The following is a 24,075-nucleotide window of genomic DNA, read 5'->3' on the forward strand; positions in this document are numbered from 1 at the left end:
AAAGGCAGACCATGTCTGGGGGCTCTGCCGAGCCAATCAGCATGGGGGTCACCCTGCAATTTGCCCCTGAAGGGGCCAAATCTGAACCTGCCCCACCTCTCGCTCGAGCACTCCTCAGCTTTCCTTGCTAATCCATCACCTTCACAGCTGATCCAGCCCCCCCCCCTCCGATGACCCATGGCCCAGTGCAGCTCACAGTGGGTCACATGACTCGTGCAGGTGTGGAGGGCTCTGTCACCCCCCCAATTAGCAACCCTAATTAGTGAAGAGGCCTCCTGCAGGGTCACTGAACAGGGTCCGGGGAGAGAGCGGATGGACGAAGAAAAGATAAGTAGAAAGAGGAAGAGAAAGAGAGAGCAGGAGGGAGGGAGGGAAACTGCAGTACAGTGATGCGTGGCAGAAAGCACAGAGCCCAAAACCAGTACAACAGGCCTCACACACACTGGCTGACTCCAAACAGGCCAGAGAGCTGAGCTCACCACACCGAGCTGCTCATGGACTTTATTTCCTAACTCTTCAAGAAAAGTGTTGCAGTGCTTCAAGAAAAGCCATGCATTATAGATATTTCATGCTTCTAAACCACCAACATTTGCATTTTAGTACACAATACATTCCGATTTACGTGCTTAACTATATTACATTTTGTCTCGATGGGAGTTTTAGAGTGATAAACGAAAGGACACGAGCCGTTCTGCCCCACCTGTATGGTCCCTCGCTCATTCATGCACAGGTGTTGCCGTCACGGTTCCCAGCTGTCACCGTCCCATGAGTCCTGCACCCCTATTCCTGCACCGCCCCACACACACCCCAGCAGGTCACCCATTCAGCGCTCCTTCTCCCCAGCCATCCACTCCCTGGAAGAAAAGACGCCAATCATTTTAATTGGCACCCCAGGGTTGATTGTCTCAGCAAGCCCCAGAAGAGGAGGGCAGCTCCAGGAGGAAGGAACGCACCAAAGCATGTGGTTAAACATACTGTGGCGGTTTGGTCCCCCTTTACTCAAAAATGACCCGGACGCTTGGCCGAGACTTGAAAAGGGTGTTTCTGCAGACTGATCGTAGACAAGGGAAGGATGGTCAAAGATATAAGCACTCGGGAGATTTGTAAGGCTAATCCAGACTGAGACACAACGACGGGAAAATAGAAATGATTCGCTTTACGCGAGTTGTGCTTCTGCTTTGGCAGTGTACACGAAGGCGGTGTTTTGTACGCACAGTATACTCGTAATCTGCTGTTAATGAACCAATTTGCTGTCAAGAACTGCTTGCCACCAAGACTGTTGCCGCCCATGAACGTTTTTCTGTCAGGCTTCATGGAGTTGAAAACAGAACCATCAGACCACTAGCATGGTTGATTAAGTATGTCTGGAAAATACCATGGTAAACATCCCACCTTAAAGGTTTATGAGTGTTTTTTTTTAAAGAGATGAACAGAGAATACTATCACATGTGTGAAAGAAGCAGGTTCTTGCTGTCTTTACGAAGAAAAATTGCTGTTAACAAACTAAATGTTGCCAAAGGGATTACAGGCCTTGGCCGATCTGTCTTGAAAGCAGTACAGGGTTGTTCCCTCCATGTGCTCTTCTTCAAGATTGATTACTTTTACACCAAATTAAACAAAGTTATCACCTTAAGCATGGCGATGGGGATTCTACATTCATGGGAATGTGCTTAGAAATGTCAGGAACTCTGAAGGCTCCAAAAAAGGAATGTGGTTTATAAAGCTGTGTTGACCTTGCACACATCTCTCCTGGCTGTACAGGAGGGCAAGTGAGATTACCGTATGGATGAACAAACACTGAACAGATTGATGGCATTAATAGATTAATTCAATGTCAGTGACTGATGCCTACTGAATATCAAAATTAGAACATAGTCAAGAAATGAGAGACACAGAGAGGGAAATTACATAGACATATATTTATATGTATATGAATAAAAATACATATACATATTATACAATATCTTGGCTTTTATAGCCTGAGCATCAAAACAGCTCTTTCACCGAAAAACACAAAGAAATTTTTCTTTTAAATAAGTGCAAATTGTTAACGAGACAGAGAACTGTAAAGCGTTTATAAACTTATTTTCATTCTTTCCTTCTTTTTTTGTTTACTGTAAGACCACATGATACCAACATGAAAGTACTGTGCAAAGACTCATACATCTCATACATTATATTTACATGGGAATGTTTTTCTTTTTTGAGAGAATATGGTGCCAATTATGTTCTGAAAAGGTTACACAATTTTCTGTGTGTAGTTAAAATAACACTGAGAAAGAAAAGAACCACAATCTTTATCAATCATAAAACCATAAAAGGCCTATTACAATCACACCAGCGAGGAAAGCTCTATACAGACCTGTCCTGTACACTCCCCCCTTCAGGACTGTTAACTATTCCCTACCATTCACAGTGTTTTCATGCTCTCGAAATATAAGAGTTAAAACACGAGAGTCAATGTTTTGATTTTGTAAGACGGGTGGAGCTTTTCAGGGGACCATTTGGAGATTCTGATTCTCAGACAGATCACTGGATCCCTGCCCAAGAGGAATCCTCAACTGATCACTGGATCTCTGCCCCAGAGGAATCCCACTGCCTTGGCAGCCTTGCTGTTGTGCTTTCTCAAATCTGCTGTTCAAATCATGATCAAGTATCTTCTTCTGTCACGAGCACACATACATGCGTGCACACGCACACACACGCACACACAGATTACAAATACATGATGATGCTAGAATCTCTACAATTCGTTTGCTGTTTTAAGTACAGTTAGTCGGGTGTTATAATTTCCTTCTAAAGAGTGTTAAATAAACTGTGTTTTACTTGGTAAACGGCATTGAAGACCTGCAGTCTGACAGTTTTGGTAAACATCAATTCTAAGCCACTTGTTGTGTCAGAGCTGAAAGAAAAACAGGATTAATACTATCATTCCTTCAAATACCACAATCAGCAAAACACCAAAAACAGAAAGTACAAAATGTTGTGAGTGGAAGCCATGGCCTTATGAGAAGCTGTAATGTAAACAAACCAAATTTAATGAGTAAAGGCAAAGAAAATGAGAAAAAAAAGTGTTGCGCTGCTATAAACTGCTGCTAACTGGAAAAAAAAAAAATCGGTAAACGGTATTCAACAGCAACAAGGAGACTCAACAGAGGTTCCCATGACAACCGAACCACCACAGTGGACACTGTGGAACAGTCACAAGAGTGCAAGAGATCAAATGCAGTTCTCCATAGGTGTGCTGCGGTTACAAGGTTGTCATTCCAAAAAGGGGAAGGAGCTTTACGTTCTGCACCTGTAGATAATTACAGTCCTCAAAAGGTGTGTCCAGAGAGGCTAGGCGGGGGTCAGGGTCATACCATCACCGTCGCTCATCTTTAACAAAAGAAGATAACTGAGGCCTGCTATCTCTTTTGAGTCATCCAACTGTCCTTTGGTACATATGAACTTGGAGACCACAGAGTGCCGCTTTATTAGCATACATAGAAAACGTGGACAATTTGTCATTGGCCCACAGTGTCACTGCATTGAATCAGAATCAGCGATGAAATCAAAAGCAACAATGGAGACGTTGTGAGACTATGAGCCTGTCTGTAGCAGTACGGAGTAGGGACAGGGAGACGGCGGGTCCCCACGGCCGGGTCACGCGCCTGTCCCGGACACCAATTAAACGATAGAGCTTTGATAATTCTTGATTAAACTTCAACTGAGGCCGGGTTGGGTGAGAGAAGCTGTCAAGAACTGTACATGTATGAAAATAAAGTGCTTAGGTTTTTAAAATAATGGAACTGCACACAGTATGATTGTGTGAACAGAGGGCATGACCAATGAGATGGACATGGGTAGGACAGGACAGGGAATGGACAGGCTGGATGGGTAGGGACAACAGCTGGATGGGCGGGGACATGAGCTGGAGTATCAAATGGCTGAGTATCAAATCATGTTGCACGTCATGCATGCTGGGCCATCATGCACGGAAGGCAGTTCAAACACACCAAGAGCTAACAATGCTAATCACTTAGCCTTCAACCCTAGTCACCATAAGACAGAATGAAGAGGCCGCTAATTGCTAAATCTTGACACATGGCTTCACTGCTAATCATGTAATCATGAAAAATACTATTATGTCCTCCGTAAACTTTGTAAGTGGATAGAGTCTGAGTCTGTTGTCTGAGTATCGTCTAGGTCTGTCTGCTCATGTACAAAAAGCAAATCTGTTCGTCCGCAAACATTCAGTAAAAAAAAAATTAAAATAAAAAATTTGAAAGTCAGCACTGCACAAGCCCTCGAAATTTGAAAACTAGCTAAGACATTCATAGTGTATGGATTTTCCCACTAGTGTATTGCCCCTTGATTTGCTAACAATATGAAAGAAGTTGCTAGCTAATCATGTTGCACTAGCTAATCATGTTCCACTAGCTACGAGCTGGAATACTGAGATGATGTTGTTGGCCATATTAGATGTGACTTTTAAAACATTTTTCAAACTTTTAGATAAAATAAATGTTTGCTTGGCTGAAGAAATATTTGGTTTTAAATTTCTGAAAAGCTACAAAAACATACAGTTCTAAATTCATACAGTTTACTTTCTGTTAACCTTATTAAATTTGCAAGGCCTAGCCAATTTCATGGATATTATTTACCAGATCGTTTGTGAATCTGCTTTAAAAATAGACAATGGTGGAAGAAACTGATACCATTACAGTGCATGATGGACTGAGCTTTCCCATCTGTTTGTGGTATTATCTGAAAGATGGGGCTGGTTGGATGTAGAGTGGTCCTGTTATTGTAAATGTGTACAGAATGTTCAAAAGATGCACTAAGAAAAACATTTCTCACACACTCGATCTCAAACGCACAAAATGCACATTATTGAAAAACTCTCCCGTAATGACAATTCTAGTTAAAAGCAGCATAAAAACATGTACCACAAGGTTCATCAAACATTATCGACATGAATCATTCATTTCATTTTTTTTTAAACACCCATTTGGATACAACGTCTCTCGTAAAGCGGTTTTGCCTTTCACAATTACAGTAACAATGTTGAAGTTTTTTCCATTATTCACATAGACGATGCCTGAGGCTGTTTGCAACGCGTGTGTAGTGCACACACACACACACACACACACAAACACACGTGTGCACACACGTACACAAGAAATTCAAAAAAGGGAAGAAAACCGTGAGCATCTGTGAAGACGAATCCAAGCTTAAGTACTGAAAATGTAGGCAGTTAATTATGTGGGTGTCCTCTTCCATGTTTCATACACATACACACCTTTTTATCACCTTAACATGATGAAAATACCTTCACAGGAGGGGACGAGCGGTCCAAAATGGAGATGAGTGCCGTTTCTGTTCTTTAAAGTTCTACAGCCCCTATTTCTTCTGCCGCCATCTTGTGTAGAGCAGAAAGCAGTTCGCTCCCCTCCCCAGCGACAATGCAGAGGAAGGAGGGCAGTTCCAGTCTGTAGGCCCCGCCAGGCTCCGTGTCTCTTTAGGAAACCGTCTTCTTACCACCCAGATCTCCGTCCTTCCTCTCTGTCCGTGTGTAGGGCTCGAACGCCGACACCCCACACCCGTAGCCGGGCGTCAGCTCGTGGTGAGACCCTCCCAGCAGCGGGACAGGGAACAGGGACGGAGGAGGCACGCCCAGCCGGGGCGAGGGCGGGGTGCCGCCGAGAGAGGACAACGATAGGCCGAACGGCCCACCCCCGGCGGCCACGCCCCCCGGAGGGGTCCCGGCGCCGCTGACCCCGGGCGAGGACGAAGACGCGGACGGGCTGCCCAGGAGTGAGCCGTTGCCAGGGTGTGGTGGAGGCAGGAGAGGGTTGGGCGGAGGCACAGGTACGGAGAGCAGCCGTCCCTGCTCCAGCAGACGCAGGATGTTGCACGTGGCCAGCGACTCGGAGGCAGAGGAGGAGCGCCTGTCCAGGTCCTTGGTCTGGTCCTTCTTCTGTTTGGTGCGGCGGTTTTGGAACCACACCTTCACCTGTGGGGTGAGGAAGAACTCACTCAACTGGTGAAAGAAGACAAGAGGAAAACGTACCCAGTTCTGGAAACCAAAACCAAAAACAATGCCTGGAACTTCTGCTTTTTCTTTGGATGAAGATGACGAGATGATTAGCAGGGAAGATTAGTTTAGACCCAGAAAAAAATTCTCAATTGCATTAATAATTGTGATCTTCATTCTTTTTATGTTTTTTCTGTACTCTTAAAATCTAGGCAGAGGTCTTTGAGGTATTTACAGCCCCTCCATCAGGGTTTCCTACAGTGCTGCCATAGTTGTTGCTTCACCAGACCAGCAGAACAACACTGGATAGAAAGTGTAAAGTGTAAGCGCTCAGGACAAAATGCTGATGTATTTCTAAATGATTCTGGACAACGGCAGAAGAGGCCGGGATGTGCAGCAATCCCCTACGTGCTGTAAAAAGAGACCAGCAGGAAACCGTAGGGAAGAGCTGTCAGACCGGCCGGGCAGGACTGGTGAGATTACAACTCCAGCTCGGCCATTAGGCTGTGGATAATGGGATTGCTCATGAGCCCCTCTGAGGATGTTGATGCTACAGTCTTAGTCTCAATGTGCCAATGCATTGTGTGTGTGTGTGTGTGTGTGTGTGTGTGTGTGTGTGTGTGTACAAGAGTGAGAGAGAAAAAGATATATATGGCAATGGTTTCCAAAATTATGTAGTTATGAACATCATATACACACAGTTATCACTCACTAAGTATCAACATTATCACCTGGAGGAATGAACCTTAAACTGACTGAAGTGGCTTTGCTATTACACAAAGAGGGAGAATGTTCTTGGTGGACTTTGATACCATGTAAAGCCAGAGGTTAAAAGCCTAGATGTGACCCTAGACTGAGAAAGTTATCTACACCATATTGGCCACCACACATCCTAATGCCCTCTGCTCTGTGTGTGTGTTCAGGATTAGACTATGTAAGTGCTGTAATTGTTGGTGTTGGTGGGAATGGCACCACATTACCTTCCTCTACAGTGGGGAAAATAAGTATTTAGTCAGTCACCAATTGTGCAAGTTCTCCCACTTAAAAAGATGAGAGAGGCTTGTAATTGACATCATAGGTAGACCTCAACTATGAGAGACAAAATGTGAAAAAAAATTGAGAAAATCATTTTGTCTGACTTTTAAAGAATTTATTTGCAAATAATGGTGGAAAATAAGTATGTTTTGTATCTTTTAATGTTATACTCATATTGTATATTTAGATCAGGACATGCAAGTTCACAGAATGGATCTAGAGTTTAATACAACGCTTATGACTACGTAGCCTTTACTCACCTAAGTCTGAAATGCAACACCATCTGAAATACCACTGAAGCTTTTGACTTTTTATGGGTTAATTCTTTTTGACATTTACTTCTACAAACTTCTACATCTACAAGTATTTATAGACGTCGTACCCTTTATTTGGTTTCTAACTTTTTGTTGTGAGTAGGCTGCTTAATTTTGTATATGCACAAAGAAAAATTTGTGTTTACTATTTACTATTTAATTATTTTTCATGCATAATGACATTGACTAGAAGCTTGATATATAAATGTCAGACGGGTTGTCCTGAGGGCGCAAATGACGTGTTGATGCCAGAAGTCAGAGGAGAATGGCCAGACTGGTTCGTGCTGATAGAATGGCAACAGTAACTCAAATAACCAGTCATTACAACCGAGGCATGCAGAAGAGCACAACATGTCTAACCTTGAGGCGGATGGGCTACAGCAGCTGACCACACCGGGTGCCACTCCTGTCAGCTAAGAACAGGAAACTGAGATTACAATTCACACAGGCTCACCAAAATTGGACAATAGAAGATTGGAAAAACGTTGTCTGGTCTGAGGAGTCTCTATCTCTGCTGCGACATTCGAATGGTAGGGTCAGAATTTGGCATCAACAACATGAAAGCATGGATCCATCCTGCCTTGTATCAACAGTTCAGGCTGGTGGTGCAATGGTGTGGGGGATGTTTTCCTGGCACACTTTGTGCCCATTAGTACCAAATGAGCATCGTGTCAATGCCACAGCCTTCCTGAGTATTGTTGCTGACCATGTCCATCCCTTTATGACCACAGTGTATCCATCTTCTGATGGCCCCTTCCAGCAGGATAATGCGGCATGTCATAAAGCGCAAAGCATGAAACCAGTTCTTCTTTAAATGCTCACTATTGGTGTAAATTACAAACACATTTTTGATTGGACACATGGCCCCTGCTTCCTGACTGTAAATCATTTATACCAAGGTCTCCTAGTGCTTTGGCTACCTTTCATATCACAGAACACGAGGCACGAGAAAAGCCCTCGGCTCCACGAGAAAAGCCCTCAGCTCCACGATGATTTTGCAGGGGGGGGTTGGCTGGTGTATGATGATGAAAGAAAGCAAATCTCCATTGTACATCTATACTATGGGAACGAAATCCTCTCTAATGGGATGCAGGGTTCAGTGCTGGGGCAGAGATTACAGACTGAGATTTGTGTGACCTGGATTTGCTCTCGCGCGTAGGCATCGCTGCCACCCGCTCCGCCCGGCCACGACTGCGCCTCTTCGACCCCGGACCACGTCATTCTGCAGCACGCCTGCCACACCCGCTTGTGTTTGGAGCATCGGCCACCACACACCTGCTGCTCTCGCCGTGTTTGGAGAGATGAAGATAGAAAAGGACTCCACAAATAGTCAAACAAAATCAAACCAAATCAAATGGAAGTGGAATGTAATAACGGGAGTCTTTCAGTGGGCATGTTTTAGTTGTTCATGCAACTTGGAAACCCTACGACAGCAGAATAAGTTATATGCATGGGGCACAAAGCAAACAGTATTTAAGAGAATGCGTGTTGTACGGTTACAGTGCCTTCATTCCCATCACTAGCACGACGCAATCCCCACAGCACTCTGTGCCTCTGATCTTGGTACTGCCTGACAGGTGATGTGGATCACTAATAAACTTATTATTGAGATTGACAGCCAAAATCACAGCCAGAGGCACTCCTGCTGCTGACCTTTTGGTGACCCCATGAAGAGGTTAAGCATCCTCTGCACAGTTCCGTGTTCATCACACATGGAATGAGGATGTGTGAACCAGCAATTAGCTGTGAAACACAGTGATGCTTTGCATTTATTAGGCTTTGGGTTCCTGACCTCGCTGGACTGTGGACACTGTAGCTCAGGGTTCTGTAGTTCAATGTTATACAGGGTTCTGTACCTCAGGGTTCTGTAGCTCAGGGTTCTACAGGGTTCTGTAGTTCAGGGTTCTACAGGGTTCTGTAGTTCAGTGTTCTACAGGGTTCTGTAGCTCAGGGTTCTGTAGCTCACGGTTCTGTAGTTCAGGGTTCTACAGGGTTCTGTAGTTCAGTGTTCTACAGGGTTCTGCAGCTCAGGGTTCTGCAGCTCAGGGTTCTGTAGTTCAGTGATCTACAGGGTTCTGTAGCTCAGGGTTCTACAGGGTTCTGCAGCTCAGGGTTCTGTAGTTCATGCTTTTTCATTCAAGGACAAACATCACCCTCATACTTTTCCAGGACTGTAGTTTTCACTACAGAGTTGAAATTTTGCCTAGCATTAAAATATTTGTAAAAAATAATAATAATTTGCCTGTCTTTTAATTACATTACATTTGTAGTTCAGAACTACTGAACTGAAAGCTACTGCTGGGTAGGTGAGGAGAAGCTTGTGTCCGGGCTGGTGTTTGCTTCTCATGTGTCCAACCTGACCCTGCTCCGTTCTGTCCTCTCAATCACACATTCTCTGCCCAACACCTTCTCCCTATGCCTCCCAATGGTAGCGCCGCAGACCCGCCCAGACCCGCCCAGACCTCTGTCCTCAGCCCTCACCTCCTCCCCGATCACGGTCTCAACCTTGGGGCTGCCATTTCCTAAACACGTGTCCCCCGCAGGTTCAGCCAAGGGACAACTCTGTCTTAATGCACCACTGGGGGATATGGCTCCATAATCTGCCTGAGCACAAAAGCCCTTATTAGCGTTCTGACCCACCCCTCCCCTCCCCTCCCCACTATTACCCCCCCCCCCCCCAACCATAGGGCTCAGAACTAGAGTCTGGTGCTCAGGTTTAGTTAAGGCAATTAGACTTACAGTACATGGGCTGAGACTGAGAGAACAGCTCTTATGTACTTTAGGATTAATTTTTCCGATGCACAGACTGAGCAACAACGCCCCCTCTGGTCTCTCCGCAGCATAATCAGGTCCAAACTGCTACAGTAGAGTTAAGAGACAAATGCTAGTAGAGATAAGGCTCATGTTGCACCAACAGAGCTTGGCTTAGGAGACATATTTAACTCAAACTGAACTGAAGCTGAAATTCAGACTATAATGATTAAAGCAAATGGTTACTAGCCAACACAGACTTGGCATATACTAGGAGTGGCAGAGAAAAGGAAACAATATCAAGTCCAACTAACAGGAACAAGCTTCGTTTATAATAATTCCACAAACAACAATGTTTAGAATAAAGAATTTAGTTAAATTTCTATAAAAGCTCCCGAAATATATACACAAAAGATTAAATATTTTTCAGACATTAAAATTCACTTTTTTTTTTTTTACTTTTGACATATTTCCTGTCACTAAGTCACACAACCTACTCGATGCCTCCCGGGCAAACATTGTATTGTCTTTGCTTAAATTCGTCTCTAGGCTCACCCCAAGAGAAATGGGAGGTCAGCGTGAGTTTGAGCATGTGGCAGCTGTGTGCCTGAGTGTAAGTGTGCTTGCATTAAGCCACTTGTGTGGAGATCCCAGCGGCCTGTGTGTCCCGCTGAGCTCACAGGTTTCTATCCTGCCTGACCCAGTCATGTAATTGCATTATGTATTTCCTGGCAAGTGACACGACAGCCAGGGATATCGAAGCGATATCAGAATTAGTTCCCTGAGACAGAAAAGGGATGTTAGATGATGAACAGTGGTGGTTTAACAGAAGTGCTGATCCTGGATCTGTATCAGGGTAGCGTAGCACCAGTTGCCCTCACACACTGTGGCCATATAGCCAGGACACCTACACACTGAGACACACACAAACGTACAGCCAGGACTCCTGCACACTGAGACACACACCAACACTGTGGTCGTACAGCCAGGACACCTGTACACTGAGACACACACAAATATTGTGGTCATACAGCCAGGACACCTGTACACTGAGACACACACAAATATTGTGGTCATACAGCCAGGACACCTGTACACTGAGACACACACAAATATTGTGGTCATACAGCCAGGACACCTGTACACTGAGACACACACAAATATTGTGGTCATACAGCCAGGACACCTGTACACTGAGACACACACAAATATTGTGGTCGTACAGCCAGGACACCTGTACACTGAGACACACACAAATATTGTGGTCGTACAGCCAGGACACCTGCACACTGCGACACACACCAACGCTGTGGTCGTACAGCCAGGACATCTACACACTGAGACACACACCAACGCTGTGGTCGTACAGCCAGGACATCTACACACTGAGACACACACCAATATTGTGGTCAGACAGCCAGGACACCTGCATACTGAGACACACACCAACACTGTGCCTAGAGAGCTGAACTGCTAATTGGTTTGTTGACAGAGACAACTGGTTAAACACGCAGAATGTCATTATGGCAACAGGGTGAACATAATCATAGTTTCCATTTATACAGTAGTTACCAAGCAAACGTTTGGACACATTTGATTGACTTAATAATCTCTAAGACACTTTGACATAAAGACAGAGTTATGCCTAAATTAAGTTGTTAAACAAATACGTCTAGATGTATGCCTCTGAATTTATTTCCCAAAACAAAATATTTACGTTTTTTAATAATTGCATAGAAAATGTATAAAGGGACTTTATTGAATATAAAATTTCTATTTGGATTTTTACAAAGCTTTTTGGTCACTGCATAATCCCATATATGTTATTTCATTATTTTGATGCTTTGCTATTACTTACAGAAAACAAGAGGTTTCAAACTGGGGGTAAAAGTGTGGTTCTGGCTAGCAGCTTATCTTACACCAGGACTTGGGACCTGCTTTTCCAAACCAAATATAATTATGAAATGTCACAGGCAAACCTACAAAACTGGACTTGTATCTCTGTGCATGTGAGGTCAACGTGGAGAGACTCTGTCCGTAGATACACGTATGCTTGCCATATTGATATATTCGCATCTCTCTGAACAGTCGGTTTAATGGCTAAATTATCGCTATGAGCCACAAGACACAGTAGATCATCTGGAACATGTGCTGTTTTTTCCATATACATCAGTAAACACTCTCCACCCAGCCAAAGCGTTCTCCTGGCCTCTATGTGAACCTCACTTACATCTAGTACATTATACACACATCTCTTTTTCTCTGTAAATCAATCATTCTCGCTCAAACATACAAAACACATGGCAAGCTGTTCCTCTCTCTCTCTCAGACATTATGTTTCAGTTATGCTAGATGTTGTTGTTCTGGGTGCTGTGAATAAGAGCACTGGAAGTTTTCATTGACTGACCTATTGTGTGATTGCTTGAGACGGCTGTACACGAAGACATAAGCTGGATATACGATTCGTCTTTTATATCGACAGGTTGTGCTCTATAATATCAAACCTGCTACTAATGTTTTCAGCGTACTCCTAAAACAGACACCTCTGCTCCCTTATGTCACGTGTGTTTTGTAAATTGTTTTGTAAACCGTGCATTATAATCGTCGTGTTAGGTTTTTCAGTCTGACTTATCCTCCTCAAAGCATCAAGACAACCGTGTTTTCACACCACCTAGCCAAGTATCGCCCAGCTGACCAGCAGAGAAGAAGGAGGTCAGCAAAGGGGGAACGTTCCTCGCCAAGAGAGCGACGGTTTACAAGACAGGTGCCACTCTTTGCTTAAATGTTTCCTCCATTTACAGCTGATCAACATTCTCAGATCAGGATGGGGGAACACTGCCTCAGCACAGCTCTGGGACGCTGGCCAGACCATCCTGAGCCACTCTCCCGGGAATACAAGACGTTCCCTGAATGGAGCTGCACGGATTCTGTCTCCTACCGGCAACCGCCGTCACTGTGGCTGCTGAACGACAACCTCAGCACACAGAACCGAATACGTGTACAAATCTGCGGTCAATCATCTGCAAACAACCTCAGAAGATGTGTGTAGTTATTGGGTTCAGGGATCACATAGTGGGCTGCCTGTGTTTGCAGGATATACGATTACGGTAATGTTGGTGTAAAAGCTTTCTTGACTGAAGCAATTACATTATGATTCTACAAATATAAACACTGAAGGGGACTGAAGCAACCAGCAAGGTGAGAAAAAATGACTGCACTATTACAGCATGAACCTTTCAAAAGAGCAGGCACAGGAGAAGAACCTGAAGAACCTAATGCAGATCCACCTAAAAATCCTGGTTCTCCATGATACTGGAATAAACAGTAGCGATCAGTTAACCATTAAATCCATTACTTTATCATAGGGTGGACTAAAATAATGCAAGAATACAATGCATCAACCAAGCTCAAAGTGCTCATAAATGCAAATACACAAACAAGGTACTAGAGTAAATATAGTCTACAGACACACGTTTGTGTGTGTGCATGTGTGTGTTGTGTGTGTGTGTGTGTGTAATATGCACCAAAGCAACTAAATGGTACCATTACTAAAATACATGACTTATAGCAGTATGCCATTCTCAGCACAGTCATTGACATAGTAGTGTGGTACTAGGTGTAAGTATAGTCTCTAAGTATAATGACTGATAAAGTGGGCGGAGAGTGCATGTGTTTAGTCATTCAACTGAGCTGAATTGTCCACATTAAATCTCATCAACTTGCAGCATGAAAGAATTTCTCTGCACGAGGGGTGATGGGAATAACAGCAAACCCAATCTGAGCGAACCACAGGACAAACCAAAAGCCAGGACCCCCCGAATCCCCACAAATGCACACGGCTCCCGATTTAGGAGCAGCAGGTAAACGCCTCAGTGAACTGCGAGATCAAATCTTTTGAACATATTTCTGCAATGAAACCTATAAGCAAACGAGAAGTCTTTTTCACTTTCCTCATATGAGGTCCTATCAACCCCAGGGGTGTCAAAGTCTCCGCGTGAGAGGGAACACCTGAAGAGAGGACGAACGTCACAGAGGGCCAGGACAAACCCACGTTTAGCTTTGTCGTGCGCATGCGTCTTACATGCCAGGAGCAGCGAGTTAAACTCCCATAACAACGGAACTGAATACAGAGGACGCTGCCGAGACCAGCAGTGCTTTCTGTTTGGCCCTAAATTAATTAAGCACTAAATTAATACTAAATAATTTAAGGCAAACAATAAATCAAGGTTATGTCATTAGAACGAGAATAACAAATTCCTTCATACACCACACGACTTCCTTCCCAAAGGCAACACAGCTTACAGCCGATTGTTTTAAAGACAGAGACATTGTCGTGCAATAGCATCTTATATCCTATGGCATGTAACTGGCTCGGTTCAGTAGACTTTGGACCTCATGCAAACGGGTCAATACACAGCACATTCCCGGGAAAAAAGTAGAGTCCGTGCCTGTATACCCGCTGTGTTACACCGGGGCGGGCAGAGCCACCTGCTGGGGGTGGAGACCGTGCTAGCGGTGGGTAAGTGGATATTCACTCAGGTGCATCTGAAACGAAGAATTTGTATGAATTTCATGCATGACTGCTGAGACAGCACGAAACATCTCTAGTGGCAAATTAACTGAAATGCGGAGGCGTGGAATTACTCTTCTGAATGCAAGTTAAATACGTTTGAACGCACGCTAAACCTGCCCTTTATCACTCTTAATCGAGTTACTACATGAAACTTCAGTGTCAATTATTTCTAGTAAACACCTGCAGAAAACGCGATCTTCACCCTGTATGTCATTTGTCCTTGTTTGATTAGTTCATCTTCGATTCTCCCAAGTTTCCGTGAAAGTTTCTCGCACAGGTTTGACTACACATTCAGTGAAAGAGTGTCTCAACCGGAACTCACGTCGCACAGATGCCGCGATTTTAAAGAACAACACGATATTCTGAAAGTGTGCACTATACACACACACGTTCAGTCTAGGACGGGACGGTAGTGCCAAGAGTTTCACATCAGTGAGATACGCGTGACTGCACACAAGTACCCGTCAGATTAGCAGAAATATTGTTTTCCTTTCTTGAGTTGAGGTGTGTGAAAAGTTTAGAAAGAAAAAGACATAAACAAAGAGGATCAGATGTCAATAGTGTCAACATGTATTAATAGTATAGTTTTACCAAAACATAAAAAATACAAAATGCTATACTATATTTCGTTTTTTTCACTCTTCGGTGTTTTCTGAGACAGTTTTCTTTTACCAGTTAAAAATGTCAGTTACGTCAAGGACATTGGTATTGAGAGTATGTACCCCTAAAGAAATGCAATATATATTACCGAGCATCAAAAATCCCATTTTATTTGTACGTACTTCCTTTTCCTGAATTAAAAAAAAATATAAATAAAATAAAAAGTAATTTTATTCTGTTTTAAACTAAAACGCTCGAGTTCCTTTTATACAAAAAAAAACATCTATGTAATCAGTTGTGGTTGAAATTATTCGTGTTTTGACGACTTATGCAACCACTCATACATGCCTGCATTTGTACTATTCAAGAGTACCAAATTAAAACGAAAGTCTTTAAACCCACTATTTTCCCCACAGTTATTACGCGTGGAACATTTCTGTCCGCTCAGAGCTGATGCTACAAAATGCGTCACGACCAATGAATATGAATGAGGTTGCATATTAGCATTTACTAGTCATATAAAACACCTGTAGATTTGAAAAGCCATTTCAACAAATTGAAAATGCAAATGGTCTCTTGATTTAGCGCACGTGCGCCTCATACTGTGTGGAACAGCAGAGGAATCTGAAGAACGTCTTGAAAGAACTTTAATTCAGTGTATTACTAGAAAAGAGTGCCTGTCTTAATAGGAATGCTTTCAGAATGTATGAAATATTACTGGAACCTCAACAATAAATTCTGCTGTGCAGTCCCGTGATGTTCAGTCGAAATGAGACATTATTTCAGGAAGTTTAAATTCATTTAGAAAGTACAAGGTGAATATTAAATTTTTTGTTCTATTAGAAACGGACATTTTCTCTACAAGGAAAACTTCCCAAAAGTTCGCAGTCCAATAAAAGCTCTTTCAAGGTCTGCCATGCAAAAATGTAATTCATTTGAAAGGGACAACGACGACTTTCCAGAAGCATTTTAGGGACATCCACGTTTCTTAAAACGGAACTCTGACAGGGCAACAAACTGAAAATCTTCAAATGCAATGTGATTTCGATAAAAGGCTTGTATGAAAGCAAAATTTTTAATTGTTTTCATTTTAGGGTTTTGTTTTGTTTTGTTTTTTGTTTATTTTTACAAACGTTTCAGCCAAACATTTTAGATTACGGCTTCGCCATTTGGGTCAAAGGGCACTGGGTTACTCCAGACGTTTGTAATTGGTGGGGTCGAGTTCACACTTACCCAATCAAACCATGTTTTCGAAACGTTATTTACCTCGTGTAATGTATCCTTTAATTAATTTTTGCTTATGCACAGAAATATTAAATTAACTGAACGGGGGGATATTTGTTTGATTGTGCTATTACAAAACAGTGGTTTTAATGCTGACCAACTGAGAAAGTAAAACGTTTCAGTCAACGACATCGAATATAGGTAAAGAATTAAATAACCTATAGAGTAGAACATTGCAGTTTGATAATGGGCAAATACTTACTCACTAATGCATATATTAAAAGATCGCTGAATCGATGTGTAAATCGTTTAATTAATCACACAATATCCTTGAAAAATGACATGTCTTTATAGGAAACATATTTATGTTGACAATATCTCATGACTTATCCTGAAGTCACGAGACGTCCAAAAAGCTTCAAGAAATGTTATCATAAAAGAGCAAAACTTTCCGAATGCAATTTTTCCTAAATAATCGACTTTATGGAGTTATCTTCGTCATCTGGTAATTAACTGCTTACATGCAATGGTTCATTATGTGTACAGGATGTTATGAAACACAATTTCCATGGCATACGCATAATTTACCTTCATGATTCGACTACCATGCCAAAACCTTCACACTCATTTCAATGTCTATGCAACAGCTGCAGTTCGGATCACTGCGATTATCACAATAAAACGTTGGTTATGTGTAGAAATTTGCACTAGATAAATAAATAAAAAATCTAAGCTCCCCAACACGACCAGTAATTTGTTTTCTGGTGAGATTTACCAGCGCCACCACGTGGCAAAAGAGTAAACTATTTAAAACGTGCTACGTGATTTTTAAATCAGATGTTGTGTTTAATGGAGTTTATTTTTTCTCCCTGTGGAATTTTCTGGGATGAAAGTGGAAATTCTAATAACTTAGTAAGGCGGACTAAGTTGCCCGAATAATCGCAGATCACATTAAACGTAAGTATAATATCTTGAAGAATGTTCTAAACGTTGTCAAAAGGTCACTAAGAAGATTTGTAGTTGATACGCCTGTTTATTATATTGCAAATTTCATACAATGACCATATCAACAATCAATGATGAATAATTTTGTTTGACTAATAGATCATTTGTTTATTCTAAATTATAGTTTAGATGTTTATTTGGGCCTGTAAAACATTTTTGTATCCCTAAAAATGACATTGTAAGTTGTATTTTTGGTTGGATTCTCGTTGGATGATTAAGGACTTGTAAATAAAGGCTTTACATGTAACAGTTCAACTAGTGTGTCACTTTCCTTTTGCTGTAGTGTCTTGCAATCATAGTGTTCAGTTATATAATATGCTTTCCTTCTTTAAAAGCATAGATTGACAGAAAAAAACAACAGAAATTTAAAGTAACAAATCTGTGGTTAAAATAGTTAATACCGGAGTAATACAATTCAAAAGGGGCGTGAACTACGCCAAGTTAACTAAGTTAGTCCTTTTTCTTATGCACAAAGAGGTGTTCCACCCACTAACGCCCACTGTGCGAATACTAATTATGAGCATTGTACAAACGACAAAGCACATCGACATGTTCCTTTAACAGACAGGAGACTGGACACTTCCGGAAATGTCTGTCGTCCATTCGCACGTTGTATTTTTTTATTATTCTCCGTTCAAATTTTATCACTTTTTTTGGCTCAAAGTATGTTACATAACCACGACAATAATTAAACTGTTTTTAAATGCACACAAATACCCAATTTTCTTATTATTTGTAAAGGAAAAGAAAATGCAATCGCTTCAACCTTTTTTGTTATATACCTCTGCGCCAGGTTTGATTTGTTTTTTTTTTGTTTTTTTTTTGCACGTAAAATCATTGACACGTTTTCTTTGTGATTAAGCATGCCTGTCAGACTGTCTTCAAATATCCGTTGCATCGTTTCTGTGTACACCAACGTTTGCCTTCGTCTTTTCTAGACACCAGGTTTTTAAACAGTACATTATTTATATGAATAGTGTGTTGTATTATTTTTTATGCATCAAAATAAAAGTTGCCTATTCATTAATAGGATAATATGCTTACAAATAATACATAACGGTTTTCAGTCCGTCATCATCACAGTGTAGCCTCCTTTTTAGGTTGACGTTGGCAAAGTATATTCAAAATATTCATATTTAAACATTAATTAAACATTAACGACGTTGAACAAAGGCTATTTATTAAAACTACGTCTGAAACTAGAACGTCACTAATTACAGACGTAGTGAAGACTGTCACGTGTTGATACTAGAAGAAGCGACACTCAGCTCACCATGTTTACTATCAATAGGGCACTACATTTTGTACTTATTCAATATGTAGCTATAGCCACACAATTAAATTAAATTCAAGCACTTTATGTCTACATTAGCAATACGTTCTAACGATGATTTCATCATCTACAATCACCGGCCTTATCCGAGCTTATGAACAACAAATGTCTCTCAATGAACTTTGCTACTTCAAAATAGCAATGTAGCGATAAGTGTCGTGTTGCGTGCCAATTATCATGAAATATAATTATTAACGAGAAATTGACATAAAAACAAGAAGAAAAATATATAACAAGCGCACTAATCGAATAGAGCCATTTTTACAATAACAATATAGATTAAAAGGTGAAGAAGTGACTTCTTACTCTATAACATATCCGCCATGCATTTCTTATTTTTTTTACCTGAGTTTCGGAGAGGTTCAGTTGTCTGGCGAGCTCGGTTCGCTCGCGTCCCACCACGTACTGACAGCGCTGGAACTCCAGCTCGAGACGGTAGAGCTGCTCCGCGGTGAAGGAGGTGCGCGTGCGTTTCGGTCGGTCCAAGTCGAGGCCTTTCGGCAAAACGATCTCGCGAATGGTGCCCTTGGCATCTGCGGAGGAAGTATTCACAGAAAATCAATAACTCATTACTCAAAGACAATAGGCAAAGGTTCTTAGCACATCAATGTAATTTGATTTCGTTTTAGCTTCGGAGTCCTGTTAATCAAAGAAGGCGTATATTTAGTTTATGGGACAACAGTCATGTCTATAGGCAATGGCATGCCATAATTTCTGAAATATCCTGATCACAATTAATCTCTAGGACTACAGATTAACGCACAAAAATATTAGCATTCTTATTTGCAAATTGCATCCTACGCTGCAAAATTGTGTCTAAACATCTTGGGCTGTGAATGGGCCTATTCTCATCAATAATCAAACAGTTCATATGAACTATTTAAGATTTACAATCTGGAATATGTTTCAAGTATATGTTAAAGAGGCAATTTAAATACTAGTCGATTTGTTGTAAGCAAACAAAAAGTAAATAAAGCACACTTTTATACTCGATGTCTAGTCGATGTCTAGACGTGCGTTAGTGAATTGTCACCTAATACAACAGATGGGCTGTAGCCGCCACTAACAAATACAACTGATGAGGAGACAGTGAACACTGTGTCGGTATCTTTGGCCTCTTACACGCATATCACATAAAATGTAGCCTCCCGTACACGAAATATTGAATGCATTATATTTAATACTAGGGTTGTTGAATTATTTTTCCCTCTCTTTTTTGCAATTCAATAACTTGTACTGACGTGATGCATTGATAATTCGCGTGTAAGTCCAATGTTGTAGTACTCTAAACACATAAAAGCTACAGACCTCAGGAACACATGTAACACAAGAGAGGGAGGCTACTTGTGCCCACAGCCTGTGAACCAGAAAATAACTGTGCCGTTGAAATAAGATTAGATCCTTTAGTTTTCTAATAATTTAACAACTCAACAGCAACTACAGTAATAGTGTATTTTAAATAGCAGCTACATTGTGCAGCAGCCTATCCAGGCCGAACATTTTAGATGATGGCTCCACCTCTCTGTCTTATCTGCCTGGCAACCACTATTACCCCACATTTACAATAACTTTAATATCGGCATCATTTTCACAGTTTATATATGTATTCAATAATGTGTTGAAGAATATGCTTTTTCATTATTTTTCGACTAATCATATATAGTTGTTCTGAGTTTTCGGAGGGGGGTTGCTTTTTTTTTTTACTGTCGACCATATTATAGACTTGCTGACCTTTCGATGACCCAGGTTCTCACGGGGTAGCAAGTGCGCTGAGTCGCAAGAAACAAACAGGACGGGGATAGCGGGCTTAACACCTCTGAGATGATAAACAGCACGTCCAGTCCGCCTCGGACTACGTGCTCATAAATTAATTTGTGCCATTAGCAGTCTTAAATCTGCCACCGCGGACGAGTACCTTTAAAATGAATTTTGTTAACTTCAGTTACCCACTTGAACTCTAGAAGCGGTGTCAATAACAATCATTTAAAAATATTTCGAAAGTAATAGGGTTTAGGTTAAGTTGACGTACGTGCAACGTATTAGGCAAAGACAGTGTCACATTGTGTTTCTAAAGCTAATTTTATTATTTGTGATCATTTGTATGTATTTATTTAGCTGTTCATATTATTTTATTCGACTGGACGTACATGTTGCTGAATGAACAATTTTGCTTAATAGACTGTGTCATTCAGCCATTATACACGAGCTAACTGTGTGCATATAAAAGCCTAAAAGAACGTTCACTTTCACTTCTTCGTATTGGTACTAGTCTAATGAACGCAAAATGTAATCTGTGGCTAGTACAAATGTGTGTTTTTGACCTTATTAGACTTAATGAGAGAACTTATCAGTAATAATCTACAGTCAACCTGCTTTATAAGCATGTGGAAATAAGAAATCAGAAAAAAGGTTTACCAGTGGCCTACGATGCATTCACACTACTACAGATAATGTCTTATATTGTGGCTAATTTTGAAATTTCGTTTTTCTTGATTAATTTAACGGGTTTTAAATCTCGATATCTATTTCTGTTCATAAGAAAATCTGTTTAACATAGAATATTTCTCAATGCTCAATGCTCATTAATAAAATTTAATTACAAAAATATTCTAAAACAAAATGGGATTATTGCGAAATAGATAAAATATGTGTATGAAATAATTTAATAATATAGCATAGCTTTTTCTCCCTCACAATAACTCCAGCGTTTACGGTTATTTGTTCCGGTTCAGTTGTAAGCACACACACACACGTGCACGAACACGAGGACTTGTGCTCATGTACACAAGGACTTTGTTTGTTTGCTAACATTATTCAAGGTGTTGTAAAGACTGGAAAACATTCCGGACATGCAGACGATAAAGGATTAAATAGGCTACCTTTGATATGCACGTATATTCTCGCGTGTTTGTATCAAATGTCAATTAAATAGTATGTCTTACTTTTTGTTATATGCAATTACAGTCCCCCTCTATTTTGAACACTACGCTATGTATGGACGCATTTCATAGAGGAATACACTAATATTTAGGCATATAGGCGTTCTTTAACCGTTTTATCTAAATAGTTCCAGACTGTTACAATTAATTTCCCAAAATGTTCTGGCCAAACACATATTCTGTTGTCGCTTTTCTAATATTCCCGGTACGACACACTTTAACGGTACTAGAAGAGTGCCCGTCTATGATCACATAGCTTTTACAACTTTATCAAGTTTGAGGCCACTGTTCTGACTAGAAGTGTCAGGTTACTTTCTATCATTTTACATGATACTATTAAACAAAGTATTTGCATTTTACATCTACTTTTAAACAAAGCATAAACACATTATTGTTGTTATTATTATTATTATTGTTGTTATTATTATTGTTATTATTATTATTGTTGTTATTATTATTATTCAGGCATTTATATAAACCTCCTCAAAAGCTTATCCATCGTGTGACTATTTACCTCTAACTAAAATTCTTCGGCAGTAGTCCGGGTCCACTCCTAAAAGTTTATCGGGTCCATCCTCGCTGGAGGACGTCGGTGTGGACGCTGAGGTCCCTGGGGTGTCTGTTGAACTTTGTATAGGGGACCGGCTCCCCAGTTCCGCCCGACTTTTAGAGTCTCTGCCCCTGTCACGACACAATGAATTGGGTCCACAGTGGTTTCTGTCCTCGGCGATTCCATCGCCCATACTCGTGGCTTGATCAAACATGTAACAAGTAGGCCTATAGTTGATTTTTGTTTACCTTCTCCCTAATACGCTATTATTGTTTGGACATTTACTCTGTTCTTGGTTTCAATGGGCAAACGGTTCCCAAAACACATCCAATCAGAATCCCGCCAACGAAAGCAATGAGTAAGTCGAGTTCCTCTCCAAGTGTCTGGGCATGGTCCGTTGTCCTGCCTCCACAAAGTTCTGAAAGACAACAGGGCAGCGGGTGAATGGAGGCCTGTGAACAAGTCAGGGTATCCTCCTCGGCTACGGACCTGTGTTCAACCCAAAACGCATAGCCTTTTGTACGTAGGCAGCGCGTTTCCAGATCTGTGACCAAACCGCTGGGAGGTGCTTCACCGCTTAACCGCGTACTACTGGAAAAAGACGTGTACGCAGTAGCGCAGCACAACAAACAAGTATCCCGCTTTTCGTTTCAGCGAACGTCTCCTTTGACGTTACAGTTCTCCCAGCAGTGATGCGCCCACGGTGTCAACACGAGCTCTTCGCTCTCAGAAGGACGTGCGCCAATGATACGCACATTTTTTCAGCATTTAAGCTAGACTATGTCAGAAGTGTGAACCCATTAAAAATAAGTAAATACAGATATATATTTAAAATGAGCTAACTTGTCATTTTTTGTCATAACCATTTGTCTATACGACGACCATATGAATATAATCCTGGTGGCAGGATACATTTTTAAATTGACAGTCGGCACATACGTAACTTCCGGTGTCTGTGAGCTAGCCATTGATTGGTAAACAAAGTGGAGTAAAGCGCACGAGGAGGAGTAAACGTGAAGACCAGTACTAGTACCAGGATGCGGGGAAACCCAAATTAAGCATTTGGTTTAATCCTGCATTTTATAAGATAACCGTTCCTATTGAAAATGCATTACATGGTTCGTGAAATATAAAATAAAGAAGCATTTGAATAGTAAAATTGTGATATATTACTCCGTATCAAACATGTTTTTTTCGACGTTCGTCGAAGTTTACATTATTAACCTGTATTTTGCTATGCTACATAGCCAACACAGACCGAAGCTATGTCAAAATGCCCGGTCTGTGTTAGGCTATTAGAGAGCACGTTACGTGGATTTGTGTGTTTGGGTAGAAGTCTGCAGCTGCATTTAGAGCGTCTTTGCCTTTCTGGACCGCACATTTTATGGTTAAATTGGTTATTGGAACATTATATCAAACTAATTTGCCTTGACTGAACAAATTGTTTCAACTTTGTTCTATTTTACATCGATATGCAAGGATACCTTAATAAGCACTTATTAAGGTATCCTTGCATATCGATGTAAAATAGATCTAAATACTAATTTTGCTCACGAGTTTTTTTCACGGTATACTTCAACACATTTATATCTGTAATATTTTTAAACATTATGTACAAATAGGATGCTGAGTCAATTCAGAAATATTATAGAAATATTGTTTAATAGCATAAAGCAGTACGTAGATGATGTCAGTACACTTGATAAAAGATGGTATTTTAGTGTAATACATT

General features: G+C 41.2%; 1 protein-coding gene across 1 annotated transcript; it reads right to left on the bottom strand.

Moving 5' to 3' along the window:
* Nucleotides 1-1,991: 1,991 nt before the first annotated feature.
* Nucleotides 1,992-23,186, bottom strand: vax2 (ventral anterior homeobox 2). The gene is made up of 3 exons (XM_076972845.1): nt 22,308-23,186; nt 19,200-19,387; nt 1,992-5,998 (listed from the first exon to the last, which is right to left on the bottom strand). The coding sequence occupies exons 1-3, from the start codon at nt 22,555-22,557 to the stop codon at nt 5,504-5,506; spliced, it is 933 nt and encodes a 310-aa protein (XP_076828960.1). The 5' UTR covers nt 22,558-23,186; the 3' UTR covers nt 1,992-5,503.
* Nucleotides 23,187-24,075: the final 889 nt, after the last annotated feature.

This window comes from Brachyhypopomus gauderio, chromosome 14 (genome assembly GCF_052324685.1).
Source record: "Brachyhypopomus gauderio isolate BG-103 chromosome 14, BGAUD_0.2, whole genome shotgun sequence".
Taxonomy (NCBI): Eukaryota; Metazoa; Chordata; class Actinopteri; order Gymnotiformes; family Hypopomidae; genus Brachyhypopomus; species Brachyhypopomus gauderio.